General features: G+C 42.1%; 1 protein-coding gene across 8 annotated transcripts in view; it reads right to left on the reverse strand.

The window, feature by feature from the left end:
* Positions 1–2,605: 2,605 nt before the first annotated feature.
* The window catches only part of MTCL2 (microtubule crosslinking factor 2), an 86,737-nt gene continuing 73,007 nt past the window's right edge, over positions 2,606–16,335 (reverse strand). Inside the window, exons 1-11 of one of the 8 annotated variants that reach the window (XM_008541877.2) lie at positions 15,519–15,684; positions 13,932–13,980; positions 13,376–13,702; positions 11,283–11,356; positions 10,621–10,693; positions 8,598–8,685; positions 7,062–7,121; positions 6,587–6,661; positions 5,102–5,249; positions 4,100–4,187; positions 2,760–3,520 (exon numbers count right to left, since the gene is read on the reverse strand). In XM_008541877.2, coding sequence (XP_008540099.1) covers positions 3,432–3,520; positions 4,100–4,187; positions 5,102–5,249; positions 6,587–6,661; positions 7,062–7,121; positions 8,598–8,685; positions 10,621–10,693; positions 11,283–11,356; positions 13,376–13,702; positions 13,932–13,965 — 1,056 coding nt within the window. In that variant the 5' untranslated portion in view covers positions 13,966–13,980; positions 15,519–15,684 and the 3' untranslated portion in view covers positions 2,760–3,431. Of the gene's footprint in view, positions 3,521–4,099; positions 4,188–5,101; positions 5,250–6,586; positions 6,662–7,061; positions 7,122–8,597; positions 8,686–10,620; positions 10,694–11,282; positions 11,357–13,375; positions 13,719–13,931; positions 13,981–14,511; positions 15,727–16,335 lie in introns of those variants that run through there. The other 7 variants (XM_008541875.2, XM_070588317.1, XR_011530813.1 and 4 more) reach the window with 7 other exon arrangements.

Genomic DNA, 16,335 nt, shown 5'->3' on the forward strand with positions numbered 1-16,335 from the left:
GAAGCCCTAACCACCTTTGCGGGGCATGGCATCCTCCATTTACATGGGCCCAGAGACGTACCGAGGTCACGTGGCTCCTAGCACAGCGCTTGGCGCGTGGAAGAGGCTTATTACATTTTCGGTGAATGAACACAGTAACTTAGGAACGAGAATCTAAGACTCAGGGCTCCTCATTGTCAGTCCCCCATTATATCACCTCTATAACAACTGCCAGCCACACCAACTTCTTTCTTTGTGCAACGTGAGAAATGGAATTTTCCTTTTCAGAATGATTACACACATTAAGCTTAATGACCCAATAATTTAAATACCACCAAAATGTACAAGACATAATCCCTTCCCCAAAAAAGTTTACAATTTAATCTATTATTTATTTTTTCATTTATGTTGTGTGTGTGTGAGGAAGATTGGCAGATCCGCAGTCTGCCTTTTTGCTTGAGAAATATTGTCGCTAACACCCATGTCAATCTTCCTCTATTTTATGTGGGATGCTGCCACAGCAGGAGAGGTGCTGCGTCCGCCACCTGGATCCTGGCCTGCAAACCCCTGGTGGCTGAAGCAGAGTGAGCCAATTTAACCACTCTGCCACCGGGCCAGGCCCTATTCTTTCTTTAATATTAAGTATCACTGGCTAAAAGTAAGATATTCTCTTAACTAAATTAGGGCACATGGAACAAATATTACCAAACATCTCCAGGGCAGCAACTGTCTATAATATTGTTATTCACCAAGCACAATTCATGAATCAAATCTGGGTAGAGGGAAAACTAGTATTAACTGAGCACAGCCTTTTATTATAGGACTTATGTTTATTCGTTAATATTTACTGAGTGCCAGAATGGTTCTAGTTCACCCTCCACTACAATCTATACTTTCTTGGTTAGATTATTAAGCCTTTCCATGCTTGAGTTCCTCATCTATAATAAAAAAAAAATGGAAGTTAGCTCATAAGATTATGGTCTTGTAAATACTTAGAACTTATTTTTCTGTTTTCTATCCTATTTAGCTATTGAAGACACAGACAAAAACGCTTATCCTTGAGTTTGAACGGTCTTATAAACGAAAAATGTAATACAATAAGCAAAACAGGGGAAGATACAATCACCTTTGGAGAGAGGTGATCTATCCCCACTTAAAGATGAAGAAATCTGGATAAGAGACACAGATGCATTCCAGACTCTATGCTCTTTCCATTATACTATTCTGCTTCTGAAAGAGTAGGCAATTAACACCACTCCTCTGATTCTTAAAAGCCCGAGCTCTCCTTGGTGTTGTCCAAAGTGTCTCTTCTTGCTCTACTTTGGCCAATATTTTCCATTCTCAATGCTTCAATAACTAGATATTGGTAACTTACAAGTTTTATCTCTAGTCCAGATTTTTCTACCCCGTTTTCCACCTGTATATCCAACAATCTAGTTGACTTCTCCATTTGGTATCCCAAATTGAACTACTAGCTTTCCCATTTAATTAACTGCTCTGTTATCCACCCAGGTGTTCAAGCTTTCACCCTCTCCATCATAATAGCACTGTTCTAAACTTCTATTATTTAATCTAACCCTTACAGCATCACCATGATACAGGTTCTATCATTCTCCCAGTCTTACAGATAAGAGGTTAAATAACTTTTTCTGTCACATTTAATAAGTGGCAGAGTTAGGCTTTTAACACATAGGTTACATGCCTACTATGTTCCAGACACTGAGCAACTCTCCCCACTCATCCGCTGTCAACACCCAGCACAGGCTGTGGTTTCCCACCTAGACTACTGCAATACCCTAACTGCTCTCTCACATCCACATCTTACTTGCTTCGATTTATTCTCCACACAGCAACTAGAGTGATCTTTCAAAAATAAAGTTCTGGGGCTGGCCTGGTGGCACAGTGGTTAAGTTCGCATGTTTCGCTTCTCAGTGGCCCCGGGGTTCGCCAGTTCAGATCCTGGGTGCAGCCATGCTGTGGCAGGCGTCCCACATATAAAGTAGAGGAAGATGGGCGTGGATGTTAGCTCAGGGCCAGTCTTCCTCAGCTAAAAAAGAGGAAGATTGGCAGTAGTTAGCTCAAGGGTAATCTTCCTCAAAAAAAAAAATAAATAATAAAGTTCCAATTCCATGCCTCCCTCTCTTAAACCCTTCTAATGACTTTCGATTATCTTTGTCTCATGTGGCTCTCCTACTGGCACTCAACATTCCTGCTTTACTAGTCTCTTTAGTATCCCAAAATGCTCCATTCTCTCTCCCTCAGGCCTTTGAAAATTCCGCTCCTGTTGCCTCAAATACTTGCCCTATTAAACTCCTTCATCCTTCCCAAATCAACAACCAAGCGGAGTTGTCTCCTCTTGCTCCGTGTCCCCTTACACTGTGAGCGTCAGGAGAGGAGGTCCCATGTCTTTTTGTTCTTTGTTCTCTCCCCAGTTACTAGAACTGTGCCTGGCATACAGCACGGGCTCTATAAATAAGTGAAAGAATAAGAAATGTAGGTCAAAGCAAGGAGATATCACTTCTCACTAACTGGTGCTTAGCCCAAGTTTTAAGATTGAAGATTATGACTGGGTATTGAAATGAAATGGGTTTTATCATTAGGAGGATCAGAGAATAACAGACATTAATAATAAATTAGTTGATGTTTTATTGGTAATTAATGCTGAGCAAATCTCCACACTACTGTTCACTTCTGCATCGTGGCAAAGAATCCTATTTACTGCTAAGCCCTCCCTGCCTTTTAATTTTTTACACACCCAAAATATACACAAAGACAAGGGAAAGCTTTTAATTATGTGCAACTTTATAATGCAGATTACTACAAAATATAGAGAACAATGAAAGGGGGTACTCAGATCCTTCTTGCCATGAATCCAAGATTTAGGACATTGAAAAGCACATGATAGACATCCAGACGTAGAGAATGAGTGGTATTTCTCTCAATTTGGACATCTTGTGAAGTGATATACATGTCCACATGATCACAAGTCCTCGACCTAACATCGCTTTCAGAGCCACACAAGAAAACTGGCCTCATTCCTTTACAACTAGAACTCAACTTGACTCCTAAAATGTCTCATTGGATTTGGTCCAGAATGACTTTAGGTTGTTTCAAAACCTGAAATACATACTCACAAGATGAAGATTTCTGACCACAAAGGATATTTAAAAGAATGGGCTACTAGTTCTGAAGGTCATTCCAAAGCAGAAGTCTCAAACCTTTTGCACATTCTTGGAAAAATGTCTATACAACATTCTTTCGGGTGCATAAATTCCATCACTTTTAGAAAAAAATGGAAGTGCTCTCCAGTTCGCCAGTTATCTTCAAAGGGAACAGGACAGATATCACCAGCTCACACTGCCATGCAGCCATCATGCACTGGGGCATTCTTCCCATCATCCTCCTCTAGAGCACCTTGTGGCAGAAAGCCTTCATAAGGTCACTGACAAGATCTAGAGCAATGCGGTAGGTGGGTTTCGTGGGTGAAGCCTGAGCAGCTTTCGAGCTGGTGAGGGATCTAATTGTTGCGTGCTTCTCTTCCCTGCAGGGGAAAGGAGCCAAAACATAAATTTCAATCAAATTCAAATAACATTTATTGAAAACTTAATGTATAGACACTGTGCCAGACACTGAAGGGCATTACAATGACAAATAAGAGAGCATGTGTCCTCAAGGAGATGGCAGTCTGGTAGTAAAGTCAGCTGTAATTACAACCACAATACAGAGTGATAAATAACAAAATGAAGGTACGCCTAGCAATTAATTTAGGGCTGGAGGAGGTGAGGAAAAGCAATGGAGAAGTAATGTCAGTGTCACTTAGTGGATTCTTGAAGAAGGAAGAGAGAAAAAGGCAATAGGGATCTCTTAAGTCTTGGATTTACCAAAACAACGTAGCTTGTGGAGATTTAATTCTGAGTCTACTGTGCTTCTGTGGAATTCACATCTAGAAATTTCCTACCAACTTTGAGTCCCCACAACATAATAGTTATTGTGAGGGGAAAAAAATCACTTGCTATAGGCCTTACCCTCTGAGATCATATGTTTTGAAGGGCAGTTGGTATCCAAAGGGCTATGAGATATACAACAGTGCAAGCTCTGCCTCCCTCAGAGACGTGCTTACCAAGCTGTACTGACACCTTCTGGAGGCACTGGGAACTTTCGTCCATAAAGGCACGCAGCTGCTTCACTGATCCTTGCAGCTCATCCATCTGCAGACGAAAGACAGCTGTGAGCTGTAAGGGTCCAGGGCTTCTTTGACGTTCCTCAAACACACCAGGCAGGCTCCTGCTCAGGAGCTTTGCTTTTGCTGTTCTCTCAACCCAGAATGCTTACGCCAGACGTTTTCTGTTTGCTCCTCCAGATCCACACTCCACTCTTCTCCATGCTGCTCTATGCCCCAGGAGGCTGACGAATATCACCTCTGACAGGATCCCATGTCCTCTGGCTTCTAGCTAGATTTGGCCAAGAGGGAGCCCAACTGGGAAGGAGCTGGATGAGGTCAGGATATTTTTACCCAGCCTTGCTCACGGAAGGGTCATCTCGAGTTAGCTGTGTCTCTCAACTAAAGGTCATGGCTCTCTCAAGGAAGCCCATTATGTGACTTTCCTCCCAGATGCCACAGTAACTATTCCTCCCTCCCTTCCTTCAGGCCTAGGGCTAGTAAGAGCTCAGCTGCCTCTAAGCTCCAGATCACTAACCCTGATACCCACACCTTTATACATAGCCCCTTTGTAAAAAAAAAAAAAAGCTCTCCTTGAACTACCCTATATCCAGTACCATCTGCTTCCTGTTGACACTTGGATTGGTATAACACTATTCTCCCAAATGTCCTCATGGCTCACTTCCTCATTTCTTTTAAGTCTCTGTTAAAATAACACCTTAGAGGGACCGTCAACAACTGCTCCATACAGCTACCTGCTGCCCCCCCAGGCACCCTCTCCCTTACCCTGCTTTATTAGCATTTATCACCATATATTTATTTTTTCGTTGTCACTCCATGTTTCCCCTAAGTAGAGTTAAATACGCTTATCTTATTACACGTATTTTCCAGGTCTTTTAATTTCCAAGGAGGACAAGGTAGCAAAGCTGGGTAACTCAATCGAATAAACAGGAGCCAACTCACCACCAACCCCATCCAATCGAAGACTCTGTTCTGGTTCTGCACTATTTTCTGGTAGTCAGGCTTTGTATTAAGGATCTCACTCTGGGAAGACCCAAGACATGTAGTAGGTCCCACTCCAACTTCAGTAATTTTGGCTTCAGCTGGTCCTCTAAAAACAAAATAAAATAAACAAACAAAGATCTTTCAAGGTATTTTATAATTATTTTCTGGGGAAGATATGCAACAGCACCTATGGGGGAAAAAACCTCCCATAAGGCTTTATTAACCTGAATCAATATTCTTCCACCCCATTGTAAGTATAGGCTCTCTTATTAACAAGAGGTTCTGAAACAATTATCCAGTATTAATGTTTTTATATCACTGGACTCCAGGAAATGCTAGAAGCTTCAGGTCCATTTACAAAAAGGACTATACCTGGGGTAAAGCCAAATCTTGCCATCCTCAGGTCAATGTCTGGCCCACTACAATTATCTAAAATAACTGAATACTATCTAGAGTTCATGGAAACTGATGACTCTTTAATAACAATACTATAGTTTACCCAGTGCTTACTGGGTGCCAGACACTGCTAAGCACTTTCCATTTAACCTCATTTAACATTCACAATAATCCAGTGAGGTAGGTACTAATCCCCATTTCCAAATGAGGAACTCCAGGCTTAAAGATAAGTGGCTTGCCCAAGGTCACAGAACTAAGTAGTTAGGATTTAAATAGAGATAGTATGCTTCCAGAAGCATTCTTAACCAATAAGCTATACCCCATCAAAAGTTTTTATTCTGAAACTGCCATCTTACACATTATCTATCTTCATAAACAGAACATGTACAGGGTGAATAAAGTAACTGGTAACCATCAATGCCTGGACTGGGAAAGTTTTTCAAACCACGTTCCTCAAAGCATCTCTCTACTAAGGGGCTGCTTTTGCAATTAGGGTTTTGGCTAATTTTTATAGTTGCGTTTCTAGCTAAGATTGTTTGGGAAAAATGCTTAAAATCACTGCTTTAGATGGTCAATAAATCAAAATCTAGCCTTCAAGACCCAGACAAAGATCCTCTCTCTCCTGTACACCCTCTTCCATCACCCTCTTTCATGTCTCTGTATCTCCAGGAAGGCCCTGGCCACCTGCAGCTCAAAGGCCATGTGCTCACTGAAGTCTCTTGACTATTGTTCTTGGCCCAGCCCCAGGTTGCAGGTACAGGGGAGAGATGTGCCTGTCTCCCCCAGGATGTGGAACAGCAGCCAAGGACACAGAACAGAGGCAATTCTGTTCTGACTGAAAATAGGGACACCAACTCTCCCCTCCCTCCCCTCTCACTCTCCATTTACAGTCAGAGAGCGCTGATATACACTTTACAGAGCTTTGATGAGTTGATTGAACTGTGAGAAAGAATTCGTCATTCAGTTTGTGCTAACAGAACTGAAATCAATTCAAATAAAACTTCACAAGGTAAAAGATGGCTTCCCATTTCCAGTCCTAGATCCAACCTGGATATGATCTCTTCAGCCTCCTCCTGGTAGCGCAGCAAGAGCTGATCCCAAGTCTGACGTTCTAAAGAAAATCTATAAAATCAGGAAAAAAATCCAGTTAATTTTTGATCATCTCATTCTGAATCACTCAGAGCAACAATAAGCACATTAGATGTCTACTCTGGTTCTAAGATGTGAATAAAAAGGTCATTAAACGATCAGAGACCATGACTGATTCAGAGGATGTTAATTTAATCAAATCAAACAGGAGTTCTTAAAATCAAATTAACATCCTTATTCCCTAGACTCCATTCTATGAAAATGGCCATCAGTACAGCCCATAAAACCCCAATATGCAGCTTCCTAACATCTAGCATTGATACACTAGTATTAACGCACTGAACGGGATGTTTACTATTCATTTTTCCAAGGTTTGGTTATTTCCCCAGATAATTTAGATTGTTCCAAAAAAGGTCAGCTCATTTTTACTTACTTTGTTATATATTCCTTCATCTCTGCCACTGATGTTTCCAGAGATAAATCTGATGCTTTTCTGGAATACAGATAGGATTATGAGATTAACAAAAATCTTTCAAGAGCACTTGCTTTTAATATGACACCTTACATAATTTTAATGGCAATAAAACAGGTTTAGAATTTATCTTTTGATAAATATTTATTCTGGGACTCTATCCCACTTGTGCACCAGGTAATAGCTTTCTTAGTGGTCTCTCTATCATTTATTTCTCTCATCAACTCCAATTCACACATGGCCAAATTAACCTTTCTTAAAACATTCCTTTAATTTTTTTCCTTGCTTAAAAACTCTGTGACTACTGCATTCAGAAAAGTCAAAAGTTCTTAACCTGGCACTTAAGGTTCTCTGTGTTCTGACTCCAACCAGCTCATTAACTTTGATTGCCACTGTTACCCTTTATCTATTCTGTCCCACATAATCCCAGTCTCAAGAACCTGGGGGTTTCCAATCTCCAAACTTTTGTTCGCATCATCTTTTAGTCTCTTCCTCTCTCACTAATCAAAATCATAACATCTTTTAAGGCCCAACAATACTTTTTCATATGTCCATCTAGTCTTCCCACTTAAACTGAAGCTATCAGTGGGCAAGCACTGTGTTTTACTTACACCGATGGCTCAGCTCAGTTGGGTGATTAATTCCAATGGAAAAGAACCAGGCACTGAAAATGCCATAATTTTGCAGATGTATTTGGTTCTCTACCTGGCAAAGACAAATTAGTTGTGCCACTTTTCATGTTTTTCTACCAAAGCCTACGATACACAGCCTCTATTACCTCTGGCTGATGTAGCAGCCTGTGGCTTAAATGCACTGCATTAAAAGAGAAACTATGTTGAGCTAAAACATTTTTCATTTCCTAAAGACAATGTTAATTCTAAGAATCTGTGAAAAAGTAGACCTTTGTGAAGTCAAAACTTAAAAGTTCATGATGTAAGCCCAAGTGGCACGATTTGTTGCGGGCAGGGGGTGGAGCGTTGGGCATGGCTCCCATAGAGGGCCTACCAGTTTGGGAGTGGGATTTAAAATTTTTTCCTAATATTCTTGCTTGCCAGCAGCTAAAGAACATAACTTTATCTCCAACTTGCATGGCTAGCAAAGATCTGAAAATGCTTTGCCTCTCATCTTTCCATAGCTGGTTCCTTCTCACCATTCAGGCCTATAGATCTCAGTCCAAAGGTCAAATCATTAAAGGTCTTCTCTGAACACTCTAGCTAAAGTTGCCTACCCTCTCAAATCACCATCATATTTATTAATTTCTTAGATTATCACTATCTGAAATCATCATTTTCTATGTATTTGTTTGACTGTCTCTCCTATTACAATATATAAGAAAAGATCTCTTGTTTGACTTAACGTTCCATCTCCAGCATCTAGAAAAGCCTGGTACATAGGAGATGCTGGATAAATGTTTGCTGAGTGAATGAACAACTGTCTAATTAAAATGCTAAGTCTTAATTCAATTATAATTTAGGACAGAAGGGCAACTGCTCTTACTCTCTTGAATCTTCAAAACATTTTTGTAGAGTTCCATCACTTTCCAATTGGTCTGCAAAATGTTTCAATTCTTCAGAAAGAGAAGAAGCTAGAGAGAATAAAATTATGTTATAAAATAAAGAGAATATCAATTTTCACAGTGAGCTGCTCACAAAGATGTAACATACTTAAGGTAGTCTCACCTCTAGGGTGCCTGTTACATTCTGGTCCTCTCACTCATTCAAAAAAGTGATATAAATATGTAGAAAGATTTTATCTTTTTTCCTTTGGGTATGTATAGATAACACGGAAGACAACTCCTCTTTATGGCATTTATGGTAGTGTTTTTTGTACCTGACTGGTGAAAAAGTAATTAAAAATGTATACCTGTACTGACATTTCATTCTCTCCAAGAGATCTGAACTGCTGGCACTAGAAGGAACTACGTATTACAGAAGTCAGGCAACGGGCAAGAGCATAATGAGACATGTTGGAAGCAAATGAAGAATTATGGGCTTAAGCAAAAACAAGTCTCTGCTTACACTTGGAAGAGTCCACAACCACATTCGGGTGAGGGATGCAGAGGGGAAAGGATATGTTAAAGAGCTATCAAGATAACCCTGGCATATCTACTCTAATGATGGTGATGGTGCAGTTCTGAGATAAACAATTTTAACAACAAGTAAGTCTGAGGCCATGTATTTTCCAGGTCTTTTAAGTGGGTATTATTTCTGACCCTGAATGATTGGGTAAATATACAGTAAGGAGAATAGCTATTTCCTAGAAAGCTGAAAATCGCTTCCTGGGAAAGAATATTTGTGACGTGTCACAGATGAACAGCTAATTGCCTTAACATATAAAGAGTTCCTACAAATCAATATAAAAGACCCAACATCCCAATTTTTTAAATGAATAAAGGATACAGATAATACACAGAAAATAAGATACAAATGGCTCTAAAAAATACTAGAAAATGCTTATCCTCTTCAAAAGGATTAAAACTACAAAATACCTTTTATCATCTATTAAATAGTAAAAAAATCTAAAAGTTTGATAAAATTGTGTTGGTGAATGTGAGAAAACAGGTACTTTTATATTTTGTTGGTAAGAGAATAAATTGTTACAACCTTTCTGGAATGTTTATCATTTCACTTGACCTAGTTAATTCCAATTCTAGAAACTTATCTTATTTCTACATGAATGTGTGCCAAAAGGCTTGTGTAAAAAGGCATTCATCACCTCATTCACTGTAATAGCAAAAAACTGGAAACAACCCTAAAAGCCATTGATAAAGAACTGGTTAAATCGAATATACTACATTTATAAAATGGAATACCATGTAGTTACTAAAACATCAAGACAGCTCTACATGTGCAATATGGAAAAATCTGAAAGATAAATTGTTAAGTTAAAAAAAAAAGGCAGGGCCAGCGCCGTGGCTGAGTGGTTAAGTTTGCATGCTCCACTTCTATGGCCCAGGGTTTCGCCAGTTCAGATCCTGGGCGTGGACCTAACACTGCTCATCAAGCCATGCTGAGGCGCCGTCCCACATGGCACAACCAGAAGCACCTACAACTAGAATATACAACTATGTACTGGGGGGCTTTGGGGAGAAGAAGAAGAAAAAGAAAAAAAAAGAAGATTGTCAACAGATGTTAGCTCAGGTGCCAATGTTAAAAAAAAAAAAGGCAAGGTAAAGAACAGTGCAGAGTTTTTCTCATTTGATTTTAAGGTATAAATGTTGTAAATGCAATAAATACCTCTGCAAGGCTACACAAGAAGCTGGGGGCTATGGCTGCCTCTGGGGAGAGGAACTGAGACTGGGGGTCATGGTGGGAGGGAGGCTTTCTTTTCACTTTTCTACCTCTGAACTTCATAAATAGATATTCTTATTTTTTTCTAATGCAATTCCAAAAAAAAAGGATGGGGGCTGGTTTTGTGAGGCAGCAGCTCCTTAAATGGGGATCCTGAGAGTGGGGCTTCGACTGACCTTAGAAGGTACAAGCCAAGGTCAAAGGTCACTCATTTGTTCTTAGCAACTTACCTGTGGCTCTAAAACTTTCAAGACTGAAGCCCTCAGTGCCTCTTAGGAAAGGTTCAAGTTTCTGAACAGAGAACTAAATAAAGAAAAGCATTTTCAGCACAACAACCAAGATTTTCCAGGCCAGTCCTGAGTTCATGTAATTTTATGATGTTTAATAAAGGTGATAGTAAATACAATTTAATTTTTACACCTAAGTCTTTCATATAAACAAATAAATAGATCAGGAAAAAAACTCTGTTGCTCAGACTATACGATTTGATTTTTGGTTCAGGAAAAAAAATGGTCATTTAATTCACACACATGACTTGCTTATCTAAACTGACGTAATCACCAGTTAGCCATATAACACACACTTAATATGTAGTCAGACCTCAAATGTCTAAATTCTCATCATTTGCTGCTAATAGGTAAAAGACACAGGATTGGGGAGATCTCCGTTAGCTGCTCAGTAGCAGCAGCAGCACCAATGGAATCAGTAGTCAGCCGAGTCCAGGAAAAATCCACGTGCTGGGATTAAATCTGGCTTTTAAATTAATCCCAACTAGAGAGAATCTCAATCTTAACTGTTGCATCACACAGTATTGATCTCTCTTTGGGGCTGTTACAGTAACAGTTAAAAAAAGATAGAAAAAAGAAAGTATTTCCCATCCCAAGAATCTCACCTCGAAACTGGAAAGCAGGAGAGCACCAAGCCGTTTGCTTTCTGCTAAATTGACGCTGATGGATCTGCTGAGCTCTAACATAAAATGTCACATTTAAGCAGCTAGATACTCACACAGTTAGCAAAGTAAAAAAAGTGAAAATCTACCTCCTTCTTCATGCAGTTCAACTTAAGGCAAGAATACCCAAGCACCCTTCCCTAATCAAAGGGAGAATTCCTATACAGTCACATCTAATTTTTTCAGGATCACCAAGGAATAAAATTTACCCATTTGTGCATCTTAACTTCAAAAGGATTTAAGAACATTTTATGTATTGCATTAAAATCTTGTCTTGTTAAACAAGGTAGATAAAAAATAATTTAACTGTTTTTGATGTTTTATATTCAACATTTGAAGAGATGAGAACATTTGAACTTTTTTATGACAGGCACTGAGGTATGCTTTAAATACATTGTCTTAAGAGTCTTCTTATAAACTACAAGCTCCATTTCACAGTTGGGGAAACTCTCAGAGGAGAGATGACTTGTTTGAAGCCAGAGATTGATGGAGCCAGAGTTCATCCCCAAGTCTGTCACCAAAACCTGTGTTTTTCCCTCTAACACCATGCTGCCTCTCTATAACAACCTAATAACATAATTACTATTAATAATAACATTAATAGTAATTATGTTGAACACTTGCTATGTAAAAGGCATTTTATTAAATGCTATACACACCACATTAAAACTTGAGGCAAACATCTTATCAATTCTATTTTACAGAAGATGACACTGAGGCACAAAGGCTGGGTAATAGGTAACTTGCCCAAGGTCACACAGTGAGTCAGCCTGAACTGGATGGGCCTTATGCATAATAAGGCCACTGAATCCTCAAACAACTATCAGACATACATACTGTTCTGTCAATTATATCCATTTAAAAACATCAATTATTATACAGCAAAGGAAGTTTGCCTTGAGAATTATGAAAGAGACTTGTCTTTTCACCCTCCAGCTTCAGCTGGCTGTGTTTCTAAAGTTCTTTTGTCTCCTCTCTTGATTACTTCTCATTGCTGTTAGTCATGAAAAACAGAACACCTCTGCCTATAGCCAAAGAAACCCGGCAAGTGGTCAGGAATAACCAAGAGAACCGATCTTATCACATCAGTGATTTTCTGTTATACGGAATTTTAGGTCCACGTGTTCTGGGTGATCTTAGGGAACTGCTGTTTCTTGGCACACCTATGGAGTAAGGTGCATGAGCATAACTGTGGTATAATTTTCTGATACTGTAAATGGCTGTTTTTACCCAGATTTCCTTCTAGACATCAGGTTATCTGGAAGTGAGGTGATATCTTTAAAATAATCACAATAGGTTGACGTTTGAGTGATTTACTTACTATGTGCCACCATAACACTAAGTAGTGTGTTATATATCAACTCATTTAATCCTCACACAGCAAAGCAAAATAGATATTATTTCATCCTGCTTACTAATAAGGACTGTAGGGCAAAGGTGGTTAAGTAACCTGCTCCAGGTCACACAGCTTGCCAGTTCTTCCTAAAACATGCTAGACTTTCCACATTAAATCCTGTACTTCAATGCTTACTGTAAATTCACACAAAACACAAACCACATTCAAATACAGCATGTCTAAAAACTAGATTTTCACTCTAGATATTTTTATGTGCTCTTCCTTCTGACATATTTTCAGTTATAAAGCCTAAAATCAGATACAACACATCCACCTTCTGTTCCACTTTAGGATATGAGGCAGAGAGCCACAGGACATCTTTAATGCCTCTCCTCCTAGCAGAGGGTGAGTCGGACAACTGTAAATCAGACTTTCTGTTCATGGTACAGATGACAATGAGCAGCTAATAACATGATACAAATAGTAATAATACTGAACACTTACTAAGTGTTTGACATCAGTACTTAGAATATTCCTCTTATAGAAGAGGAAACTAAGGCTCAGAGAGGTGAAGTGATTTGCTCAGTCACACAGGTAGGAAGTAGCAAAGTCATGTCTATGGTACTATGCTCCTTCTGCCATACCTCACTGCCTCTTATCTGAGCTGGAACTCCACTGTCTTAAGTACATAGCACCCCACCTGTGATGCCCTGATGAAAGGGAAGCAGTGACTTCCGCCGGTTCATTTCTTTCATACTTGCTCGCCGCCAGGATTGCCTCCTGTCTTGACGAGGGGCAGACTGTTCTTGGGGGGTCAGATGAAGGGACGTGGACTGAAGTCCTTCCTGGTGGCTGAGATCACAACTTCCCCCCTCTTTAGCGCTAGAGCCAAGGTGAACTCTTTCCTGTGAAACGCCTTGAGTCATCTCCAGGGAGGCAGACGATTTACCACACACTTCAACAGGGTTGGGATCTGATTCCAATTGATGATCTTGAGTCTTAGACATCACTGGTTCCTCTTCTAGCACTTATTATAAAAGAGTCAAAATACAGAATCAAACCCACCACAAGTAAGTACCTATGCAAAAAGGTGGAAAAAGAAAATGCAGGCCCCAGATCATGGAAACACGGAGGAAGCATCTCAACACATGCATGAATATGCGACTCCAAAGCCACCAGGAGCCAGGAAGATATCTCAGTACAGCTCAGAACCTGAGCCCAAGGTAAGAGGTACTGAATTTCATTACAATACTCACTTTCTACAGTCTCTGATCTTGTCACTGAAGTCATCCTGGGTGGAGAACCCTGGAAGAGGAAAATGAGGTGATCTGTTCTCCACATTTCAGCCCTCATCTTGCTGGGGCTTTGCTACCTCAGAATAGGCCTGTGCTTTCCACACTCTCTGAACTGCCCATCTCTGCCCCACTCTACCTACCTGACAGGGCTCAGCCCAGTCCCACCTGACCCACCCCCTCCAGAGAATATCAGCAGGGTTCACTGCTTCCTGTTCAGAATTTCCAAGTTATCACTAGGATCCTCATATCTCCCTTAACACCTCCCTCATCTTATTCCCCAAATGCTTTGTGTTTAACTAGTCCCTAAATCCCTAATTCAGTCGATGGCATTATGATCTACATGGTCTTCAAAACAAGAAATTTACATCATCCTTTACTTCCTATTAACACTCCAGATCCAAAGGCCTGTCCACGCTACCTCCAACAGTCTCTAAGCCTTTCCTCCATTTCCGGTTACCAGTTTAGTTCAGGTTTCATAATTTCCACCATCTCTCCCCCACGCTCCCCAAGAATCTAACAGCTTCTCCGCTGGTTTTCCTACATCCAGCATTGCTCCTTTCCAACGCATTTTCTGGACAGCAGCAGAGATCTTTCCAGCGTATTCAACACCTTTCAGAAGCCAGTCCCAACCTGCCCGTTCCTGCTCTCTCCTGCCATTCCCATTCCCTGCACCACTTCTCAATCTCTGCACACAGCGCCTGTAAAACTTATTCATCCTTCCCAACCCAGCTCAAACGTGAGGCTTTCACATCACGTCTCTGGCAGGGCTGCTTGCTCCACCCCTTGGTCTCCCTAGCACTGGCGTAAAGCCTGTTTACACGGCTGTCTCCCCAGCCAGACTGTACTCCTAGGGGCTGTCACAGACAACCGACTGGAAGAGGGCAGGGACAGGACTGAGGCATCTCTGCATCTTCCGAGTTGACCTCCCGTCCCAGCAGAAATCTGTACGTGGGGGATGCTTAGTAAAGAAAAACGAATATACGTCAAAGGGCAACATGGGAAAGATAACAGAACAAGGAGGGGTAGGTCAAGGATCTAAATGCCCACAGATTCAAGCCCGGATAGTAACAGCAACAACTGTCCCTTGCTACGAGTTTCTCATAGGCCCTGTCTACGTAAGTCCGCACTTAATTTGCATCATCGCCTCATCATCCCATTTAATCCTTTCTACAGCTCCCTAAGTACTATTATTAATTCCACGTTGCAGATAGGGGAACTGAGGTTCAGAGGGGCAAAGGCCTGGCCCAAACTTGTCAGAGAGCCAGCCTGGGGCAGAGGCGAAATTCGAACCCAGGCCTCCAGCCACCCCAGCCCTCAACCACTGTTCTGGAATCCAGACCGTCTGCTCTGCACACAGGCCCCGAGCGAGCGCTGCGGCCCGCCCTTGGGTTTCCTCTTTCCCGGAGGAGGCTGCGGAGCCCCCGGTGCCCCCAGTCAGCCTGTCGGGGGGCGGCGACTGGGCTGGGCTGGGCGGAGGCGCCGACGCCAAAGCCTCCTGTGCGGGGCTGAGCGGCGCCGCGTCTGGGCAGAGGCCTGCGACTTCCTGACCTCAGAGCGACGCCCGCCCAGCCCGGAGCCTCCGTCTCTGAAACACAAGGCGACAGACCCCTTTCTCCGCAGCCCCAGGTTAACCCGGGTCCTCCCTGCGCTACGGCGACCGCTCCTTCCTGGTGCCAGGCCGCTGCGCCGCCTGCCGTGCGCGCCACCGCCGCCGCTTCCGAAACTCCCGCCAACCAAGGGCGCATGCGCGGCCGGCGGACTCGAGGCTCGCGCACGCGCACGCACGGAACGCCGGTCTCCTTCAAGGCGCATGCGCAAACCGGCGAGCCCAAGCACTTGCCCGCCTTGGCCCCGCCTGTCTAAGTCCTTCGCGGCACGGAATTGGCCGTGTTACTTGTTCCCCAGATACACAACATCCCGGGACGACGCTCCTGGGACCCAGTACACCATCGTGTCCTTTGCTCTGGACGAGCTCAGAACCATCTAAGATAGGGAAACAGGCCCAGAGAGGTACTTGCCAAAGGAATATAGTGCATCAGTGGCATCTGATGTCCTGCCCCGTCGCTAAGCCTTGGTCCCCCCTACCCTTATCTTCTTAACTCTGAAAATGTGGACCGTGACTCTCCCAGCGCGGACTGGAGCTGTGTGCTCAGTTTCCTTCACCCTCTCCCACTCCTGCTCTAGCACTTTTTCTCCTTTTTTGGCCCCTTGGATACCTGGCAAGTTTGAGAACACTCCTTGGCAGGCTCATGGCAAGTCACCCCCTCCCCAAACTGCTTGCAGCTCTCTGGCCACCCACACTGCTTCTTGCCTCAGCATGTTTGCTCAGCTCTTCCCTCTGCCTGGGACCCCCTTTCCTGCTTGT

Source organism: Equus przewalskii, chromosome 21, assembly GCF_037783145.1.
Source record: "Equus przewalskii isolate Varuska chromosome 21, EquPr2, whole genome shotgun sequence".
Taxonomy (NCBI): domain Eukaryota; kingdom Metazoa; phylum Chordata; class Mammalia; order Perissodactyla; family Equidae; genus Equus; species Equus przewalskii.